The sequence below is a fragment of the Crocodylus siamensis genome, chromosome 1 (assembly GCF_052110815.1).
Source record: "Crocodylus siamensis isolate JL-2025a chromosome 1, ASM5211081v1, whole genome shotgun sequence".
NCBI classification, from domain to species: Eukaryota; Metazoa; Chordata; order Crocodylia; family Crocodylidae; genus Crocodylus; species Crocodylus siamensis.
In genome coordinates this window covers 14,175,372-14,198,541 of record NC_143395.1, presented here as the reverse complement: position 1 = coordinate 14,198,541, position 23,170 = coordinate 14,175,372, and the positions used below count along the sequence as shown (strand labels likewise).

The 23,170-nt window shown below is 40.1% G+C and overlaps 1 protein-coding gene across 1 annotated transcript in view; it reads right to left on the bottom strand.

The window, feature by feature from the left end:
* Positions 1–350: 350 nt before the first annotated feature.
* APOB (apolipoprotein B) overlaps positions 351–23,170 on the bottom strand; it is a 40,880-nt gene continuing 18,060 nt past the window's right edge. The window contains exons 21-29 of the mRNA XM_090031587.1: positions 22,736–22,946; positions 21,211–21,386; positions 20,882–21,069; positions 20,445–20,590; positions 15,135–15,508; positions 5,768–13,345; positions 4,264–4,378; positions 3,671–3,854; positions 351–2,357 (exon numbers count right to left, since the gene is read on the bottom strand). Of these exons, the coding sequence (XP_089887713.1) occupies positions 531–2,357; positions 3,671–3,854; positions 4,264–4,378; positions 5,768–13,345; positions 15,135–15,508; positions 20,445–20,590; positions 20,882–21,069; positions 21,211–21,386; positions 22,736–22,946 (10,799 nt within the window). The 3' untranslated portion in view covers positions 351–530. The remainder of the gene's footprint in view (positions 2,358–3,670; positions 3,855–4,263; positions 4,379–5,767; positions 13,346–15,134; positions 15,509–20,444; positions 20,591–20,881; positions 21,070–21,210; positions 21,387–22,735; positions 22,947–23,170) is intronic.

Sequence of the window (23,170 nt, the reverse complement as noted above, 5' to 3'; positions counted from 1 at the left end):
TTTTTCCTTCTTGACCATATTTGTAGAATTCAGTCATATTCTTCTTTGCTTTCTTTGCAGGGCACATATTCTTCTCTCTTTTTCCCTTGGCATAGTGAGGAGAGTACTTTTGCTCCTACGCTAGGAATATTAATATTTCCAAGTTGTTTTTAAGTGGCTCATGAATGTGACCTTTATCTTGAACCCTACTTGTTCTATGTATTCCATAGCTTTCATGACTATTTACAAAATGTATTGCACAATATTGACTTGGTCCAACACATACTGAAATCAGGGCAAAGACTTCCTTTGACCATAATGGTGGTTGGATCAGGTTATATGACCCAAGGCTGTAATGAATGACACAAAAATGTAATAAAGAATTCATTTATTGGCTTTGTAAATGTATTAAAATAACCTGCTCTAGATTGTTTTTCATTTACAAATTCAAATTCAGACAGTATCTTCCCTAAGTTCCAATATGCTAATTACTGTCATTTTTAAATACATTGTCACACAAAATTGGTATTTTTGTTCTTCTGCATGTCCATTCAGGTTTTTATGCGCTTCTGTAGGTTTTCCATTATCTGCTGAACACTCAGTTGGTCAACAGCAAGCTGCTGGTCAATGAATATTTGCAGTTCTTCCCATTTCTTAGAGCCTTGTTCAATGCCTTGCTGCATTAATGTGCGTGTTAGTTCCATTTTTTTCCTCAATGCCTCCTCACTTAATTGGGCAAATTTAGACACTGATTGCCAGTTAAATGGTTTGGGTAAATCTATTCTAAGCTCTCCTGGGCGAACAGCTATGTAGGCCTTGACGCGTTCTGCAGCTGACTTTTCCAACTTATAGAGAAGCTCTGTGATGTACCGAATGACTGTGGAATAGCTTTCAATAGCCACATCAATTAATTTTCTTGTCTCTGTAATTAGCCACTCGTAGGATAGAAGAAGTTGGTCATAGGTGCCCTGCAGTTTTGCTTTGACTTGCTTGTGGTGCTCAGCAGCACCCTTTTTAACAGCTGCAGACCAATGTTGTATCTTTTCCTGAGCAGCAGAAGAGAGCTCCCTGATTTTCTCTTTTCCCTTTCCATCAGTATCTGTAAGCAGGTCATAATACACCCGGCCGTGCTTTTCACCTAAATCTTTTCCTTGATCAATCAGATGTGCAGTCATGTCAATAATATCTTCAATGAACTTGCCATGCCAGTCCTTCAGTGTATCTATCAGACTCTTCAGCCACTCTATCACCTTCTCTTCTACTTCATAGTATTTGACTGACCATCCTATTATACTTGGATCAAAATATTCCTGCCTCAGTGCCTTTATGTAGGTAAGTATCTGATGCAGCTTCTCTGAAAGCTCCTGGAACACCTTTTCATTAAAATCCTTTACCTGGTAGAGGTATTCTTTGAAAGCCCCAGCTAGGGATTTTAATTTTTTTGTATAGTTTGAGTTGATGGCATCCTTGTACAACCGTTGAGTTTGGATTTTGATATCATCAAAGTTTTTGGACTGTAGGTTTCTAATAAGTTCTTCCACTTTCTGGAAAACTTCTTGCACAAAATGTTTAAGTTTCTCAAGCTTTTCTGCAAAGTCAGCCCCTTTAAGACTAGTAAATACCTGTCTAACTTGTTTCTGCAAATCTTTAAGCATTTCCTTAATTTTTTCCACCACATCATGACCTTTGATCACTCTTTCAGAAACAGGAACTTTAACTTCCAGCTCACTGATCAATACAATCAAAGCATCAAAATATTCCTCCAGTTTTAAAATGCATTGGTCAATAACTTTTGCTGCCTTCTCTGTAGACATTGCATATAATTCCCCGCCTGTATGTTTGTCAGTCAGTCCAGGGACCTGGAATTTGGTGGTCTTCAGGAATTCAATGAATGAGTCAATCAGGTGCTTTACCTTGATGTGGTATTCTTTTATTATGTCTATGGTTGTAGCAAAAATCTTTGCACTTATTTGTTGGTAGTCAATCTGAGCAGCTTGATCTGCTGCTTTCTGATATAACTGTTGGGTTTTTGCCTTCATCTCTTGGTATTTTCCAGTGGCCTGGCTGGCTGCTGCCCGAAGCTGAAGATCTATTTCATCTACTTGCTTTACAGCAACTTGGTACGCTTTGTCAGCATTGTTTTGCATTAGGATCTTTGCTTGTAAAGTGGCAGCACTAATGTCGATCCCCATGTGCTCCTTGTGGTATTTGTTAACACAGTTATAGACTGCATCTATAATTTTAGGGATCTTTTCTTTTAGACCCCTCAGCATGTTTGGAGCTGCATCCTCTTTCCAATTTAGTTTAATCTGAATCAGGTCACGTTTCTTGAATGATATCTCACCTTTCAGTATGTCAATATCTCTATGAGGGGCAGACTGAAAATATAAAATGGAATACGTGAAAAAGCAAATTACACATGCAATATTATTTACATCATATTTCTGCTCTAAAAGCACGTCTCTAAATCACAGGTAGATTTCAAATAGTTTTTTCCCATCATTTTGCATTCTATTGATTTTAATAGATGCTCACTTAATCTTAATAGAAATCCATTGTTACCTATCATGTACCAAAGCTTTTAAAAGCTATTTTGTCCCTACACTTTGACATTGACACAAAAAAATTGGAAAGGGGGTCCATCTTTTTTTCAAATTTCATTGCTTTCACTTCTATTCATCCACTAAGCTTTGATTATAAGGAATTTAAAAAGATGCTGTTTTAAATAGAAATCCAGTAACATTTTAGAGCAGGGGTGGCACTCTGGGTCATATTTGGACCGGGGGCTTCTTATGAGCTGAATGACCTGCAAGTAATGGCAGTGTTTATCCAAATGGCTGCTGTCGATGCTATATTGATTGTCACAGCTCCAGAACCCAGGGGGTTAATGCAGCTGCCACTTGCCCCATCCTTTTCCCCTGCCATCAATTTTAGGATTTTAGTTGTTGATGGCGACTAAAAAGTAAAGGGTGGAGCATCTCTGGCAAAGCAGCTCTGGCAGCTCCAGTGACATGCCCTGTGGCACCACTTTGGTCCACAGAGGTAGGTAACCCTATGGGATAGATGACCCATCTTCATGGGCCAGATTTGGGCCATAGGCCATATCTTTGATGTCCTGACTTTAGATTGCTGAGGCTATTAGAAGAATTGTTCCTCTGTGTGACCTGAGGTTGCTGAATATATATGTTCTATAGATTAGATTAGTTTTATGTGGCTCCTACTTTAACACATCATCGCAGAATATTAAACCTTTTGACATTGTGTGATCGGCACCGATTTCTAGCCTTGTGACTCACAATATACCGGAAACATTCTAGTGACCCTGTGATAGGCACTTTCAGGGTTTCGGATTAAATTTAGTCTGTGCTTCTGATTGTCATCACTTTGAGATTCCCAACTGCTTTCCGGTTATTTCTCAACTAATCTCTGATACACAGACTGCACATTGGGATATAATTTTCAGAGTGAGATTAAAGCATATTGCCATGGCTGGAAAGAGCTGAGAAAGCTCTGACTGCTGCTGTTGATGGTTTGCTTTTTCCTTGGACAACTGGCACTTCTCAAAACTCATTGTGACTCCCGTACTAAGTATTAGGTTAACTTTGAAAAGAAAAAGAGCCCCCATTGCCTATCCCCTCCCCCTCACTGTCCAAAACCAAAGCCTCATTGACTGATTTCAAACTTTTCCTACCTGACTCTGGTAGTACAATTTCTGTCTGAGGAGATTATCGTCCATCTCAAAAAGTGAACCCAGGGTGCCAGCAGATGGTGAAGATATCGATGAAGAAATCTTGTTCTTAGTTCCATTATACTGCACATGAACATCGATAAAGGTTGGGCTGGTGATGTCCAGTACTGCAGAGTGGTCCGGGACTCTAAAACAGCCATGAACAAATGGTTATTCAGGAAAATAAATGCTATAGTAAATTCCCCAATTTGGAATATATCTGCATACAGTAATACTTTCCTCAATAGAGGATAGTTCTGGGTGACAATTAAGACCACAATGTGTATGCCCATCAAAAGGGATCAGACTGGTGAAGATGAAGCTCAGCAGAACTTTGGTTAACTTATTTTTTTTTCATAGCCTTGTGATATAGGTCTGTTCAGAAAAATGGTATTAGGAAAACCTACTGGCAGCTTCCCAATTACAAGTGGGGTGGCATATGGGAGATAGTATCAGGGACCAAAGATGTATGACAGCCACATATTTTTTTTTACAGTTATAGCAAAGCATCTGCAGTTTTGTCTATTAAAAAGTATGTTATCAGAGCAAATCCTTACCTAATTCCTCGCATGGCAAAATCTCCCTTATATACAGCACTCAAGTCAGGATGTGAAAACCTGCTTATTGTCTTTACAGCAAACACTTCTCCTTCATATCTGTAGGTTGACACAGCTGCAAAAGAAAGATTTCATGTTGTCTGACTTTTCAGACTCACAACAGAAAAGATCAAATACTATCCTGTATTTTGGCTGGACAAATTGCTAATGTTTCACAATAAATAATTGTAGGTTAGGAAGTTAAGTATTGCACCTTTTTTGCCAAGATATTTTAAAATGCTTGATGTGTTATAGCAAACATTGCAGGTACTGTTATAGAACCATGGAGAAATAAGCTATGCAATTGCTTCTTTGTCTCTCTCCTTGGAACTTAGATTTTAAACGTCTTCTTGTTTTGCTTTGTGTTCTTCACACAGAATATAAACTGAGATTATTTGTCTTATGCGTGAAATCATTTTATATTTGCCTTACATTTTTAGCATAACTTTAACTGGTGGTCATACTCAGAAAATTGACCGTAAAATCTTATTTGAGGATTCTGCGTTGATTGTATTTTAGTAATTTTACAGAAAACTATTTTTAGGTTGAAGATATATATGACACTTAGACCATACTGAGGGCACTTAAAATGTGAATGTCCACACGTTAAAGCTTGTTAACTTATTCTACATGCCCTCTGAGCATCTCAAATTATGCTAGTTCAGGCAAGGGTTAACTGAGGTCAGTGTTAGGGTAATTCAGCCTGCTCTGTGGAAATAAAAGTAGCAATCTGCAGTCCTTCAGCATCCCAGGATGCACAGCTCCCCTCTCCCCTTCCCCCGCCACTCAGAGTAGGAACAGAGCCCAGGTATTCTGGTTCCTAGTCATGGCTCTCCTCATGTATTTGCAAGTCCATTAACGTCTTAGAGCAGGCAAGAAAAGGTGTTAACCCTTAACATGTGACTGGTCACAGCATGTTCTAATTTTCACACCCCCTGACGCACCTCCAGATATAATATGCAACTTCACCCTTACTTTGTATGCAAAGAGACAGGAGTTTCTTCATGTACAAACTAAACCGAGAAATAAACCATCCTTCCTATGCATTTCGACCAGTTTGAGAGATTCTAGAGCCTAACATTGTGCCTGTCCAACTCAATGCAGCAAACTGTGCCTTCAACTAAAGTGCCACAACTCTATGTTTTTCAAACTATGCTGTTAATGACACCTGTGCACTCCCAAGAGTGTCTGCCCAGGTGAAACTAATTGTGGATCACTAAACAATTCTGTTGACGATATACAAAAGGCACAGCCTCTCTCCTATACTGTCCAGGCAGGATTAACAGGAGAAAGAAGGAATAAAGATGCGTTGCTATTAAAGTTAATTCAGGTGGAGAACAGACATTGTGTTTTCCCTCCCCTTAGCAGAAAATCTCTGCTAAGATAATGTTCGGAAAGTTGCAGAAAGAATAGCATGCAAGATTTTAACCCACACGGGAGTACAAAATTCAAATGCTTTTCTTACCATCAAGATCATATTCCAGGAATTGTAATGTTGAACTCGAAGTGGAATCAAGGGAATATTCAAATGAGTCCTTATTATTTGTTAGGCCTGTTTTCCAGGTGACATTGTATAAAGGTGAGGCGACTCTGAAAGATCCAGTCAAAGCACCAAATGCAGGGATATAAATTCCAGCAGGCAAGGATATTTTTAAAGGTGGAATCTCAATTTTCTGCTCAGGAATTGTAATTGTTGGGAGATCAAAGTTTGCAATCTTATTGGCCACTTCATTCAGATCCACAATTTGGTTTCCAAGAGAGAATGTTTTTGGAAGAGTGAACTGAGACACAGTTATTTGGTACTCAGGTATTGTCACTTCAAAGTATGGAATTTTATATTCTTCCAGTGTAATATAATTGGTTCCTATATCTACTTTTGGAAAGCTCATCTGTGGGAGAGAGGGCAAACTAATGTTAAATGGCATTGTGGTTAGCATCTGTGGAATTTTTATGTTGCGTAAGTCAAAGGTATATGAGGGAACTTGCAGAGTTGTGAAAGGAACTTTAAATTCTGGAGTTGTGAGAACAGGACCCGGAGCTTCCAGATGTATTTCAGGAATAGTGAATGTGAAGCCATCTGCTAATTTATTCACGTATATAGGGAAGCTGTAACCATCTTGACTCTTTGTATAAACTATGGATACTGAACCATTTAAGTACTGCCTTTTGTCAGCGCTGGTGGTGACATCCAATTTTAAGATATCCCACAGGTTCCTGTTAGAAACTGGACACACAATGCTCTTGAGGAAATCTACATGTCCTCCCAGTGATCCAGAAATATCAAATTGTGCCTTTGAGTTTTCATTTGATAGCTGCGTATCATGGCTGAGATATAATGACTGGATTTGGCCTTCACCCTTCCAGCTGAGCTTCTGATTTTCAGTATTGAGGTTCATTAAAACAACATGATTAACTAAAGCTGTTTCCATGAAGGAATTTGGTTGGGTAGCTTGTATCTGAAGAACTGTTGACATACTCCAAGGAGACATTTCAAGGGTTACTTTGGTGTTCTGAGTCCCTGTGGTTGTAAAAGCAGAGGTCAATCGTACATGGTTTTCCCCATTATGGTCCCAGACTGCATAAATCCGACGGGAAGACACTTCCACAGCAAGATTTTCTTTCATGTTCACATTCCCAATTCCATCTACTTGAGAGTTAGTCTCAAGCTTGACTGAGGAACGAGCTCCATTAGCATTCAGGTAGGTATTTGCTTCATGGATTAATGTTCCAGAAAATGGAGTTAGGGTGTAGAATAACCCGTTGATGTTTCCTTTTGTGGCTGTTTCTAGAGAAATGTAAGACGTAAGGCTTTCCAGAGTGAACTTGTGATCAATTGCACCTTTAGCTTTGCCAACATAGTCAAGAATATCAAAGGCATAATCTAAATGATTCATGGTGGAAACAGTGGGTTTGGACTTAGTATTTCCTGTAAGTTCTTGCCTGAAATTCATCTTGAGAACTGGTGTGTTGATCCTTGCATTTGTCGTCAGTGAAGCTTCCACGCTCTTTTTTGAAAGACTAACAGTGCTGTCGTGGTTTCCTTCCACAAATTTATTATTACTCAGGGACAGGGCTGAGGCCAGCTTCAAACCTCTTTTCCTTGTCAAGCTGGATGTACCATCTAATTTAAACTGCAATGCCTCAATGAACGAAAGAGAGGTGGCACTGAGGTGAGCAACAATATCTGATTGGTTGAACAACCCAGCATTTGAATTCAGAGTGATCACACTGGATTTAAATGAAAAGTCGCAGGTAATGTTTCCCAAAGCCGGAATCAGGATATGATCTACTGGATTGTTCATCCTGAAGTTCGGAAGCTTCAGTGTGCGCAGGTCTTGTGGGACGTGAAGCACTGGCAGTTCCAGAGAGGGCAAGACTAGAGTATAAGACGGTACTGAAAAGCCAATGAGTGGGACTGTGAAGCCTGGTGTGCTTACTTCTTTGGGGATCAAATAACCAAATGCTGGCAGCTCAGCTGTAAAGGGTGAGACCTCAATATTCACAATGGGAATGGTATATCCTGGAATTCTGAAGGTGCGTCGTAGCTTGCTGAGTGAAGGCTCGACTTTGTATTTGTCAAGCTTTGCTTTGGCTTCATTATATGACCTGGTGAGAAAATCTAATGCATTGTCTCTTCCTTTCTCAAAATGCTTATTGACAGAGATGATGTACTTATTAATTCTTTCATATACTGCTTCTAGGGGAAGTGGGATTGAGTGCATGTCTTTGTTTTTCTTATACTGGACTTTCAAATTTAAATCAAATGATTGCCTTGTAGTCTTCAAGAAATCCTTCAGTCCTGTTTGTTCCCACAGTGAATATTCTTTCAGTTGAGGTGTTTTCATTCCAGTATGGGGAATGTCAAATTGAGGAACTGTTAGAGGAATAAGTAGGAAGTCTAGGTTGGCATCACCGTTCACCCCTACATATGCGTCAGTTTTTTCTTCATCGTTTCCAGCAGACACGTTAAGGACACATCGATACTGATTGAACCTGCCACCAGCTTGCCAGCTGATTTGCTGAACTGAAGAACTAAGCACCAGACCATAATTATACAGATATTCAATTTTGCCAATTAGTTTCATTGGGAAGCTAACTTTCACATTCACCTCATTGTTTGTAGATGTGTGGATTTCAAAAGGCTGGACTAAGAAGGCAATATTGTTATTTATGACTCCAGTAATTTGTCCATTGAGCTGAGCATTATGAGATCCTGTTAGTTCTACTTTCATTTCTCCAAGATGCCCTTTACCTTGTACGTTCAGAATACTACGCCCTACGTGCTGCGACTCAATCTCAGATTTAATTTGAAGCTTGGCATAATTTAGGAAACCACATTCATAATTCACATTTTGGTTGACCTTCAAGTATTTATCATTTATCTTGTTTTCAGCAGAAAATACAATAAGGGGTCCCTCGACTTTAAAAGTGGCATGTGATTCATGGGTGCCTTCATCGGAGAAATCGGAGACACCCCACTTCCAGTTTCCTCTTCCATTAGACGTAAATAATATATGTCCTGCTTCTAACTCTGTAGTCATGTCATTGCTCAGCTCAGCCTGACTGGAGAGATCAGCCTGTGGAATATTTAGTCTGTGTGAATAGGTTGTCCTGCTCTGCATTGAAACCTTTTTCTGTAGTTTGACCATTAAGTTATTATGAACTTCGATTGAATTCTTGGCAGTCCGTATGTTTGCTGTGGTTTCAGCTTTCCCCTCCACAGAAGTCCCTAACAATGTCACTTCACCTTTGTGATCAGCTTTAAGGAATCTATGAGTGAACTTCATGGTTTCTTTAAGGTTTAGCTGCTGCATTTCTGGGGCTGAAAGACGTGCGTCTGCATTCATCGTGAAAGCAAAGAAATCCAGCTTGGACGTTGCTTGAGCTGAAACAGTGGCCACAAATTCTGGATTTTTTGCAGATGCTGTAGTGTTCTGAACACCAGCTTGAGTAGAGAGAGTGAAGAATGGAGAGGCTATTCTGAAAGCACTGGACAGCTTGCCAAATGTGGGGACGGCCACTGTGTGTGGAATACGTGGCAGCTGAAATTCTGGTATCTGAACATTAGGAATCTGGAAATCATTTAGATTTAGTTTAGGGATTGACATTTCAGGTATCTGTAGCTCAGGAATTTGTATTTCTGGGAAGGAAATGCCAGAAAAGGGCAAATCGCTCATTTTTAGATCTCTGAAGTACATAGGTGTTGGCAAATAAAATTCACCGGACATCATTTGGTCTATTGTTTGCACAATCTGTAGCTTGATCTCAATCAAGTCAATGGTGTATGAAGGAACCTTAAAAGTATTTAGAATAGTGAATTCCGGTGTGGTAAATCTCATGGGAATTTTTAAGTCTTTCAATGTCTTGATGTTTATCTGATAAGAGGGGATGTGCAGGTCAGTCAATGGAACTACAAAGTCTGGTGTTTGAAAAGTTGCTTCCCGTAGAGCTCGAAGACTAACTTCAAAGGAGGGTAAGTTGATAAAGCCAGTTTTGATTTCAGGAACTCTAAAACCTGTTTCAATTAACTGGTTCACATTTTCAGCCCAGTGTTTCACATTATATTGCTCAGCCAGTAAAGCAATTTTCTCAGCAGCAATGTTCCATTGGTCAGAAATGTATGTGACAATGGTATAGTAGAATTGGCTTGCCATCTGAAGATACCTCTGGCATTCCTTCGTGATGTCCATTTCATAAATCCTCTCTCGCAGGTCTTCCAGATGTTCATTTATCCTGGCTTTCAGACTCATAAATGCTGTTGAGTTTAGTAGGTCTCTGACCCAGGTGATCATTTCTGCAAGGTTGGTGTCCTTTAGCTGTTGTATGAATTGTGAAACCACAACATTGACTTCTTTTATATACTGCTTCACTGCTTCTACTTTCTGCGGAAGCTCTAGAGCTCTGAGCTCCTCATTGATTTTCTGGGTGACTTCTTGGATTTTGTTGTTTGTGTCATCTACAAATTGGTTATAGTCAAAAGAGACGAGCTTTTTGATAACCGTATCAAGGAACGTGTTGATTTCATCTACCCACTTTTTATAATCAAGCATTTGAACTTGCTTGACAGCATCATCAATCAAAGATACAATTTTATCAAAGACTGATTTTATATCTATTTTTTTCAGAGAGATGGTTAGTTTCTGGACAAATTCTTTCACTTTGTACTGATTAGACATTTCTATCAACCCATCCATTAACAGGTATGCCTGCTTGTCAAGTTTATACTTCACAATCAGTTCGTGCACTTTCCCCCGGAAAGCATTGATCTTTTCAGTCACTTCATAATCCTCCATGAAATTGAGGAGAATCTCTTTAATTTGCTCAATAATGTCATTCATCTTTTTAACCGGAAATGAACCCTTTATTTTTTCCAAAACCTCTTTCATGTTAATGGCTTGTATCTGCTGTTTCAAGTTTTCTGCAATCCACCCCACATCAATATTCTGAATAAGAATCCTGAGTCGCTCTAGATTTTCCTGTATCCAAACTCTGATTTTGTAGTGATCATCCACATTTTGAATCCAAGCTGAAGTGCTGCTTCCTAATGTGCTAAGGTCAAACTGAGCAATGGTAGTCTGCAAGCTCTGGAGAGTGTTAATCATGGTGACAGTGATTTTGTACTGCTGATCAAGAATTTTCATTCTTTCAACTATTTGGTCAATCAGCTTTGCAATAGCTGTTTGAATGTCATACTGATCATAATTCTCTCTGATGAACTGCTCAATTTTTATCAAGTAAGCCTGAAGCTGAACCACTGCATCCTGAAAATGGATTATGACATTTTCCAATGTAGTTTGCAAGTCATCAGCTGTTATATTATAATCCTTTGTGAATGCAACCAAAGTCTGTTTCATACGGTTAACCCTGCTTTTTAAATCTATTTTGTTTATGTAGTCATTAACCCGGTGTGGGAGCTTATCCAGAGATGCCCTGTATTTTCTCATATGCTGATCTACATTTATGCTTCTTAAGTATTTTTGCACTGACTGCAGGGTTGATATGACTGCACCTTTGATTTGTTCAAAATACACTGGCAGGCGATCCAGGAATGGCAGGTTAATAAAATGCATATCTTTGTTCTTGTCATACTTCACAGACCCAGAGATGCTGAATTCCTGAGGCTCTTCAACACTGTCCCTCAGGCCTAACATATCGATTAGATTAATTCTTTCAGACATGAATGGAACTTGAACTGGGGAGTCCATTATAGTGAGGTCTGCTAAGGCTTTCCCACTCAGTTCCACGCCAGCTTTTTCTGCATCATTATAAGCACTGAGCTCCTGTGTGTACACATTATTGTTCAGTTGACTTTTCAGCTTCCAGGCACTTGACTGCTCTGAAGGAGTAAAAAGCAGACCGATTTTATTATCAAGTAGAGTCGTGTATTTTTTTCCAGACTTCAGGGTGTGGCCAGTGGATCCTCTGTAATCATGGGACATTGTGAAAGCCAGGGGCTCTGCTTTAAACAGAAATTTGCTGTATAGCTGTCCAGTGTGTTCTCCCACAGCAATCAGACTCGCGTCACCAGTGGTGTGTATATCGGTTGTAACAGTAAACGGGGCCATTATGGACCGTACCAGATTGGTGAAATGTAGGTGTTTGGAATCGCAGTTTGTGTTCATAGTAATGGAGGAAGAGAGTCCAGCAATCTCCAGGTTTACCCTGTGGCTCAGTGCTGCGCCTTGAACTTTTGCAAGCGTGTCCGTTTTCAAACCTGCTGCCAGATCAGCATAAGTAATGGTGTATGTATGCTTGACTTCATTTGTCCTGTAAGCTCCTCTCACGTTGCCACCCAGGTTCAGCTTCAGTGGCTCTAGTCGTAGCTCTGCTTTGTTGGTAATGTCAAATTCACTGAATTTTATATCATTGTTCAGTTTAGCTGTGAGTGATCTGGGCTGCAGTTGCAGGTCAAAAGAATGCTTGTGGGACTTGTCAGCGCTGAGAGTGTTGTCTAATTTTGAAACAAATGCTAAAGAGAAGCCAGGGATGTTCAGCTCATTAACATGCTCAAGCTTCATTTCCTTGTATGATCCTATTAAGTTATTGGAGAACTTGAGTCCTTCTCTATTAACTCTAAAGTTGAAGACGTTTTTGCTATCTGCACCCAGGACTGTGCTCTGGTATACGCTTCCCAGTGCTATTTCCATTAGGGCCACTCTTCCATCTATGCTGAATTTTGCATTGTGTTTACCATACCGTCCAGAAGAAGAAACCATCAGGGAGCCTCCAGAAGTGCCCAGTCTAGCATTCATTTCATTCTGTAGCATCAGTGGACTAAATTGCAAGTTTGTGGTTGCACTGCTGGCCAAACCATCCTGATTAATAGTTAAGCTGGACTTGTGGGCTGCTCGGTTTCGCTGATCGTTCACCGAGACATCAGTGTTGAGGACAAAACCCTGGGCATCAAGAGAACTTGTAAGCAGGGCGTAATATCGATTTTGTTTGTAGGTGGTTTGGAACTCACTACGAAGTGCAGCCCCCCGCTTTGCCAAAGTTAATTCAAATTTGTTGAGACCTGCCAGGTTTTGGTATCTTCCATTTGTTTCAGAGATCACTTTCAGGTGGCTCTTTTCATACCTCAGTGAGGCTGTGTTTCTTAAGATACCGCTCTGTAGATCAGAGACTGAATTAATTAAAAACACATCATTGCTATATCTGCCAGTCATCTGGTTAGAAGCTTGAAGATAAGAAGAGTCCAGGTTCAGATTTGATTCGCCCACTAGCTCATGGCTGTTTTCATTGTAGGTACTTGTGAGAGTGTAAGTGCTTCTTGCAAAGACTGAAGCGACTTGCACCTGTCCTTCCATCCTCATGTTATTGGTTCTCACGCTATTTTCTTGTTTGAAGTCCATATCGCTAACGAAGGAGAGCTGAGCACCCAGAGTGCTAGATGCCTGAAGTGAAATGGTGTCTTTTGAACTGAATGTAGGTTCATACTTCCTTGTCTTGGAGAATTTAAATTTGGAGCTTAGGAGTATGTGTTCCAGGGAATTTTCATGCGTGTAGGTGAACATATGGTTATCAGATGATATTTCTCCATTACCTGAATATGTGGAGGTAGGGAAATGGGGTGGGGGAGAGAATGACACAGAAATAATAAATATTTTACATTTCTGAGACAAAAATTATGTTATATTTTGTCATTACATGTCTGGAATTTTATCTTTCTTTGTTTATCAGGCTAAAAGTGTTTTAGTAAGTACTGAATATTTCTCAAATGCAGGGTGTCACTCTGACATCTGTCATCACATTTTCAAAAAGTCCCTAAATTGAAGCACCTAAACTCCATCCAAGTCCCCAGAGCAGCCTACTCTGTTTAGTGTCGTTATAGCATGCCTCACTCATGCCATGAGCTCATTGCAAAATACAGCAGCTGGTTAGCTTCTCTCAAAGAGGGGGCAGGTAGTACCCATCCTTTGAATATCAGCTTAGCAATTAGACCACTCACCCCAGATGGGGGATACCAGGTTTACAGGAGAGAATTCAACCCCACATCTCCTACTTGACAGGACAGTGCCCCAACCACCAAGCTATTGAATATTTTGGGTAGAGGGCACCCTTCATCCTTCTGGTTGAAGAATCTGGCCCCCTGTGAATATAAGAGATATGGCACATGAAAGAGCAAAAGCTTGAGTCACTAGCTTAGTGGCAGGGATGCTCCCCTGTTCAAAAGCCTGGAGGTTGGCAGTCTCCTGGGAAGTGGGAGGTGCCTCTCAGCCTGATTCCCTGTTCTATACAGTTGTTATAGATACTAAATAATTAGTCAGGAGGGGAGTACCACTTCCTCCCCTGGCTTCGTTGTGAGTAAAAGTGGCTGCACCTACCATGCTTTGTACTGAGGTCAACATTGGGAGTGTAAATTAGATGTGAGCTGAGAAGAATACAGAACAGTCTGGCCTCCTTAGGGAAGTTAGGTAGAGTGTAGGTACCTCTCTAGCAATTATCTGAATCACACCATTTTTTTAGGTGGGAATTAGGTACCCAGGTGGTCAAACTATATTGCTATTTGGCATGCATGGAAGCCAAACCACTGGCCCCTAGGGAAATTTGCAGTCCAAACTGGAAGCCCCCAATGAATTTAGATGCCTGAATTGTGTTGCTGCTGGAGCAATTCCATTCAGGATTGCTCATCTTGTCTAGGATCTGGCCCATAATTCCTCTAAGAATTTGGTCCTAAGATTGTGATCTCTTATGGCAAGGATTTTGTTTACATTCATACATGTATACACACGTGTGAAAATATTGTATGCATGTGCATACATCTATATCTATACATACTACAGGGGCATGTATATTATGTGTGTACATATATTCATGTAAACTGTCCTGTGTAAGTGCATGCACACATACATACATATTTACATACATATATATACATATATAAATGCACACAGATATATGCACACATGTACACACATGCACACACAGAGTCATGGTCTCACATGCAACTTGTGCTGGGGATAAAACTTTAGAAATAGAAATGGTAATATATTTGCACCTGCAGTTTTTGAATGCAGAACTGTGCTCACATATTATGTTTGCCATCTAGCTACCTGAATTACATGGACACAAACCCACAAACATTTATGATCTGAAAGCACTTAGCCGTGACATTTGTAGGATTGGACTTTCAGTATTGGAAAACTGAGGTTTTAATGTTGAATTGTCTAAATTAATATTTAATAGTTCTATAGCTGTCTACCATGTACAAATTAATGTGCTTAATATGATGCATATAAGACTACAGGCATTTAAAAACAGTTTCACAAGAGTTATAATAAGAATAAAAATAAGAATAAAAATAAGGATAACAATAACGATAAAGCTCTTACCCTGTACATTGAATGAAAGTAGCTCAAAAACAGAATCAGCAGTCATATGGTAATTTGTTGTCATGCTTGGTATAGTCTTTGTTGTGTTTGCCAGTTTGTAAGCAGCAGACCAGTTGTAATAATTGCTGTATAGGTTTGTGGAGATATCTAGAGTGCCAAGGAGAGGCACATGAAGTGGGTAGGACTCTGGAATTGTAAATGGTGGAATTCTGTACTCCTTGGATGGTACGTTTAGTCCCACTGATTGCATTACCAATGGAGGTGTTTTTACACTCTTTGGTATCTTTATGTCATGTGATGATCTTCCACCAAAAGGCAATGGAATGTTAATTATAATACTGTCCTTGTTCCAAATATATTTGATCCGACCATCACTGCAAGACAAACATTAATCCTTGTAAGTGTTCTGTAAAACTCGATTAAGTGTACAAATAATACATACTCGAAAGTTCACATTAAGCTTCTTCACAGACACACATGTGAAGGGAGGAAAAGTACCATGTAGTATGATGGTATTTTCAAAGCAGATTATGTACATTCATTAACGTACCTTTTAACACTTCTGTTCATTTTGCAGACAGCGGTTACATCTATACATTCATTGATGCGCTTTTGCTACTGCCTTAAATTTAGTACCACTACTGTGAGATACTAAATAAATGCACATTAGGCTGCCCTAATGTGCAGTAGCAAAAGTGCATGCTTTTTTAGTGATGCTTAATGTGCAGTAACCTATTTTTACTGTGCATTCGTGTACTAGCATAGTTTTTGACGTGACTTTTTAATGCGTAGTAAAATAGGCTACTGAGCATTAAAGCGCATGTGTAGACATGCCCAGGGAGATTGAGATGGAGAGATTAAGTGGCCCAGCACCAAGAAGCAAGTCACCAACAGAATTTAGGTTAGACCTCTGATGTTCCTGACTTTTTGCCCTAAATTCAACTATCATAAATTCAACTATCAGATTAATAGTTCTCAAACATTTGGGGGTTTATTTCCCTTTTATGTTTGTTTACATCTGTTTATCCTTGTGATTCTGTTATGAATAATGAAAAAAGTAATGCTTTATGTTGCTACAAAAGCACAGTTCAACCTTTCTGACAAACTAAGAGAAATTGTAGAGTTATTCTCCAATTTCTTTTTTCTCTCTTTTCCCCCCTCTACATTTCCCTTTCCCTTTTTTGGTTCTTCTGTTCACTTATGTGTCTTCTAAACATACATCACATATCCAAAGGGATAAATATAGTCCACTTAGAGACACACTGGATCGGATCATGCTGACTGCCTCTTATTTTTTTGCAAAGTTGTTAAAAAAGAAAGACCTTAATACATTTTTTTCTTGGTTTTCTCCTCTAATTTATACTTTGCACTTGCTATGTAAATCTGTTCCATGAACAATAATGAAGAGACATGGTAGTATGAAAATGGGTTTCTTACAGAGTGAGAAAGGTATCGTAATATGCATTTTATTAATTGGAACATATAAGGCAGGACTTTATTTCCCATTGTGTGCCTAAATGACAGTTTTCTAGCTCTGTACTTGGCTGCTTCTGGCGATTACTCCTGCACTGTTGATGTGTAGGTATCTGTAAAAGACTGAGCTTGTGCAGTTGGCCATATACTGGCCAGGCATATCCATAGGTACATGAGGAAAAAACAGAGTGCAAGAAAGGAGGATCCTTTCTTCCTTTGGCTCCAAAGCAATGGTGATGTGTAGTGGGTTCACTGGGGTGCATGTGTACCTCCTGACAGCGCTGGTGCACCCCCTCGCAGTAGCTTTCCCTGCTTAGGCAGCTTGCAGGGAGGGCAGGTGGGCATGCTGGTGCCCCCCCTGAGAGTGCCGGCTGGGGAGTGAGGGCACCGGGAGAAGTGCTGCTGGCATGTCCGGGCACGTCCCTGGCCCTTTTGTGTATACCACTGGCAGTTCTGGGCAGCATTCCCTCTTAGAGCTGGCTTAGAAGCAATGCTGCTTTTGGGTCAGTGCGATTGGCCACGGGGGAATCCCCCCACCTGGTCAGTGTGATTGGCGATGGGGGATCCCCCCACCCCTGCTTGAAACCCCCTGGTCACTGGCTGACCACTGTGGGGGCAAGTACCCCTCCGGCTCAGGAGGCACTAGTTGCCCATGCCCCAAAGTCTACTAGTTAGAGCACTTGTCCAGAAGTAGACAGTCCAGTTTTAGCACCCCCCCAATCCATAGGGGCTTAGAATCCATATCTCCTTGGCTTTCAAGTACAGTCCTTTCATCACCATGCCACACGTTATTATGCTGGCCCTTTCTCTAGCACTCCTTTTGAAATTGATCTCCTGCCCCTCAGATTTAAGAGTCGCTGGATCAGACAGCTGGAAATCAATGCAGCGGGGAAAGCTCCTATGCCATTAGGAGCAATGATTCAGGGTAGAACTAAGGGCCCACTCCATCGCAGGATAGCAATCATCTCACCAAGCCACATCCTTTCTAGCTTGTTCTTCTTTTCCTGACCATATATTTCCTGCTCTTGGCTGCCCAGGGGTCCAGCTTCAAAAGGGGAACTGTACAGCCTGACCTGTGGTATGGTGTTTAAAGTACTATACTGGGACATCAGAAAGATGCAGGTTCCAAATCCCTCTGGAGAAGGGGCATTTAGAACCTGGGTCTTCTGCTCCCTGGGATAATATCCTAACTGTTCAACTACTAGGGTTCTCATGTAGGGAGGTTCTTATCCAGTCTGCCACCTGTTAGTCCTGAATTTTTATGACTTGGATGACATTTTTATGACTTGGATGCTCTTATGCATCCATTATGGGTGTGTGCATAGGTAGCTAGGTACCTGCCTGGCCATTGTGTAGCTGCCTGCCCATGCTCAGTTTTAGTGTGCACACAGTCCACAGTGCAGGGTAGCAGAACTGCAACCTGCACATAAATGCCAGAGGCTACTTACGTAACTAGGCACACAAAATCCTACTTGTACTGTACAAGGAAAGTCTTACAATCAGCATCACAGTCTGACAGAATCCTGATTCTGGACTCAAATGTCCTAATTCCAAGCATAATGCCCTACTCGTTAATCTAAGGGGAGATTGAGAAACTCCAAATGCCGTCACTTGTTTGAAGCCCTTCCTCAGTGAAACCATTGCCATACATATGTAATGCATCATGTTGAATAAAAGAAATAATGCTATTCATTCATAGTCTTGTGTGGGAAAAGGGACATGTTTGCGTAATGTGGCATGAGGAGTTTCATTATTAATACATGTTGTTTGATGGAACTTTAATAGTTATTGGTTATTTCTGACAATTTTTATCTCAAAAGTTTTGTGAAGTTTCGACGGAATGACTTTATTTGTCCAAACTTCATACTAGAAAGTGTGTTAATCATTATATACTATATATTACTCATCTTTCAGAACTTGTTTTTCTTTTTCTTAAAAAGTTTCAGTCACCCAGTCAGGCCTAAGGAACAATTCCCTGTGGTGACTGAAGAAATTTGACTGGCAGCCAGAGGCAAAGTGGGGGTAGAAGTGTTGTTATGCAAAAGGAAAATGAGAAGGAACTGTGCCATAATTTACAAGAGTTGACTTCTGGCAAGATCCTGTTTTCTAACAAGATTTGTTTGTCTAACTTGTGTTTTTGATGATGAGTGCCTTGAGGCAAGACTTTTTTCTGCTTTACATATAAGAGCCCATTTAAACGAGAATAGGGGCCTACCAGCATACTAACAAGTTCACTGTAACTGCCAACTACAGAATCAAAATGAACAGTTTCCAATAACCCTTAGGTTGAAATTATCTGCATAAACTATTCTGTGAACAGGTACAAATAACAAAATATGTTTGTTGAAACCAGTGCTGATTCATAACTAGTTTGGCAACACAGAAAAGGGGCAAAGCAATTTGCAATGCATTATTCTTCCAGAAACATGATTGCAGTTGTTTCTGTTTCCCACAAAAAGGACTTCTCCAGATTTGTGGAAAATCCTGATAAGGTTTGTTGGCCTACAGGGATGTCTGTGAAACATATTTACGGAACCAACAAAAATGGGAGCCCTATCAGACGTTCTTAGGACATTAAAAATTGCATGTAAGAATGCAACCATAAACATGGTTTTAGATGGTAGCCAAATATTTTAGTGGTGAATATGGTACAAACATATTTTTACTAGAAAGAATGTACACTGCCAAATAGAAATTACCTACCACTCAAAATATGGCCCTTAACATTAAATGGTTAATAAAAATGTAATGCAGGGTAGAAGTAATAACCATGATTATAAAAAAATGGGCCATTATCATGCTCAGCTCATTAACAGAATTAAAGCAATGCAGCTATTTAGTTTACTGATAGTGACATGAGGAAAGTATAAGAGTTAAACAATAAGTATGTTTAAGAGAGATGGAGGCCAAATATATTTCAAACATACTTGCTATTGGGAATCTAGACTTGTACGAGCATCTCTGCTCCTTTGACTTGTATTCATTTCAGTTAACACTCTTTCCTATGGAGGTTAAGTATAGGCCCAGGGTTCCTAAAGTAAGAGGTGCAACCCCAAATTAGGTTACAGCCCCAATGAGCATGGTCATAAGCCGCAAAGACATTCAAAGAGCCTGGCAAAGCAACCAGCAGTTAGATTGCAAGCCCCCGAGTGGCATCATACCCCAAAATATCGGGAACTTCTGATGCAAAGCTATGTCTCAGTATTCCACTGGGGCATGAAGCCAAGCGCTGTTGGTTCTTGATTCATGATTAGCACCATCAGAGTAGCAGAATAGAGGAAAATTAGTCTGCTAGAACACCAGGCTGGGAATTGTAATGAATGCAAGCCCTATATAATGGCATAACTATTCAAAACAAATATTCAAAAAGACTTTTTATTTCTACAAATCTGTAAGTCTATTATGACCCTAAGAACCAAATCTTAGCTGAGAGTGTGACTGAATTGAATCCATGGGAAGGGGATACATATCATACAGACTTTGTCAGTGAAATAGGGTAGGAGATTGTCACTCTGGCTCCTTTTTTATTTCTATGTTTCCAGCGCCTTATTTTTGCGCAGCATTTCTTACTATGATACGGTCATATATTACGGGCCACCTCCATGGCTCGAGTAAATTGCTTTTAGTGGGTCTGTGGCAAATGTGCTACCCCATCGTACATAATTATGTGTATATTTTGCTGAACATGACATCTCTGCTCTTAAAATCCTTCCTTATGATCACAATAGACTGTTGTCTAAAGCAAGGTCAAATAAAAATGTAGTAAAACCATTCATGAGCATTAATGAATATTTAGTTTTGGTTCCCTGAGGTGACCAATTTCATGTGCATCTTTACCTTTTCAGGAAGAATTCCTCTGGAATGGTGATAACTGGGAGGCCCATTTTCTGAAAGTTAAATTCCTGAAGTCCACTGAGCTTATTCTTTAGAGTCTGAGCATAAGGAACATCTCTGGATGCCTTCTGCAGCCAGGTATTTGTTGCCTGCAAAACCCAGAGCAGATGAGTTTTCCAGAGTAAAATGAAATGACAAGTTGGTGGTGGGGGAGGGAGAACACTGCTATCTAGGCCTAAATGCATGGTCAACTAAGTCACTGGGACTACCCATTTCCTTCAGATGAAGTTGGTGCTAAAGCGCTTTGCTGGCCTGGAATAGACAGAACCGCTAATGAAACTGTTACCCGTTCACACTAAAGTCTGTGACGTTGCTCATGTGAGCATATTTTCACCAGGGGCTTAGGCTCTAATATTTCTGTAATATGTGTTCATTCTTACCACAATGAATTGTGAGACAATGTGTCGTAGTGTCATGTCTGTATGAGCCACTTTCCGGTCCAGCAGCTCATTGGCATGCTTCCGTAAAGTCTTTGGATAATCTGCAAAGTCAACAGGGAAGCTGGAAGACATCTGTTTCACTGCAGCATTCGTGTCAATATGCCACTCCAGTTCAACTTTCTCAGAATCTGAAAATCAGAAGAGTTCAAGAGGTAAGCAAGGTAAAAATTCAAAAGGCTCAACATGCACAGAGATGTACTGTAGAACTAAAATGATACTAATGGTTTTACATGTGGACAGAGTTTTTATATTATATTAAATGTTCATACTGTATTTGAAAACAATGCTTTCTGAAATGGAGTTCCCATGGGCTGTTGCAGCTGAGCTGATCTGAAGAGATGCTCTGTTAGCTGAAAACTGAAGCGACGTCTCCGTTCTAAGTTGAGTTTGCAGGCGAGGAATGGAAATGTCACCTCCCAGCATTGCCTCTTCTTTCCCATCATACCTGAGAAAATAAAATAGTAGACAATGTGTTTATCAGCGGTTTTATTATGTCAGTTTTGAGCAACAAGATTAGCATTTGGAATTGGATAAAAGAACAGGTAGAAAAAAAAAGATGTATTTGAATCTCAGGGCTCAGCCTAGGTTTCTTAACCCCTTAGGTCTGGGCATTTTTGGGCACTGACACACATGCAGTGAGGCTGCTCTGATGTGCTGTAAATCCAGTGTGTCAGAGCAGACTCAATTGAGTCTGCTGGAGCACAGAAATTAATGCTCTCTAGAAGCTACCAGCATCAAGTATATCAGTGTCCCTGTGCTGAAAAATGGCAGTGGGGCACTTTGAACTAAAACTCATTCAATGAGCTTTGGTTCAAAGCACCACACCACCATTTTATCAGGGCAGGGACACTGATACATGTGATGCTCGGGCACTTTTAATTAGCGCAGGTCACTAATTAAAGCGCCACCTCGCCACCGCCTCCTGGAGCATATCTAAAAATGCCCATAGTGCCCAACATCCCTTCCAAATATACAATTGATCCAATAAAAGATGTCACTAAATAACTACCTTGCTTCTCTCATACTTGTCCAGTAACATATATGATCCTGAAATCTTTACTCAGACTAAATACCTCTTGATGTCAGAAGTCATTTTGACTAAAACATGAGGGGAAACTAAATGTTTTGCCCTGGGTGGGCCATATTGTACTACTGGACCTGATTTACCACTTGTTTTACACTTTTGTACCTTGGCTAGAGTAGAACTACAACTATTTCAGATTCTACAATGGATGATCCCTGGGGATAAAGAATTTCATGGAATAATGAAGGTTATTAAAACAGTAATTTTGTCGATTCACCCTGGGTCCACGAGGCTGACAATTTTGCACATTTTTTAAAGTCCTCCTACAGACACCAAGGGGAATATTCTCAGCATGAAGTGTGGAAACCTAAAGAGGCAGGGCTGAGTTATTTTTTTCTTATACTTTATTTCAGCATTGTGTGCCCATGGCATCCTAGATGTTGTCCAAAGGCAGACGACCCAAGAAATACCTCAATAAACTGTTAATTTACATTTTACAGGCCACATCCAGTGTAAGGGGTCAGTCACAAACCTGGAGTATACCTGCTTTCCCTTTTTATCTGTCTGTGGTAGGTTACAGATGAAAAGCTTTATAGGAGGCATGTATTTAAAACTATTTGAATGAAGATTGGTTATATAGTGTGCACAGGTTATGTGCAATTTTTGTCCGTCTATGAGTAGAGAGCATAATCCTAAATCTCCCCTATTAATGAAATCTTGCATTTCCTAATTCAAAAGTCTGGAGAAGCGAAAGAGTGTTTCAGGTTTACCTTACGCGACCTGTAAGAGTAACTTCAGGAATCTTTTTGTTGTTGAGGTCTAAGATAAAAGTATATGCTTTCCTCTCTGGAGTGGATTCATCATTGACTCTGAAGTTGGTACCAAAATCAACATCAAAATTTGGAATTTGGACAGCACTAGTCAAAATCCTCTTGCCTCTGTTATATCTGAAGGTTAGTGTGGCCTCACAATCCGGAGCACCTGAAAAATGCAACATTAATTGTCTGTTCACTAAGCTTATATCACGATACCTTGCTTTAGGAGAGAGGATGTAAAAACAAGCAAGCAAAAATATCACCCTCCCGAAGAGATAAATCAGGCACTGAGAAGCATACATTCTGATTAAGTTTAATTTTTATTTCCTTGCTGGAAAAAAAAAATTAAAAAGGATTTGAACCCCACTGCTATATTATTTCTGTTTAATT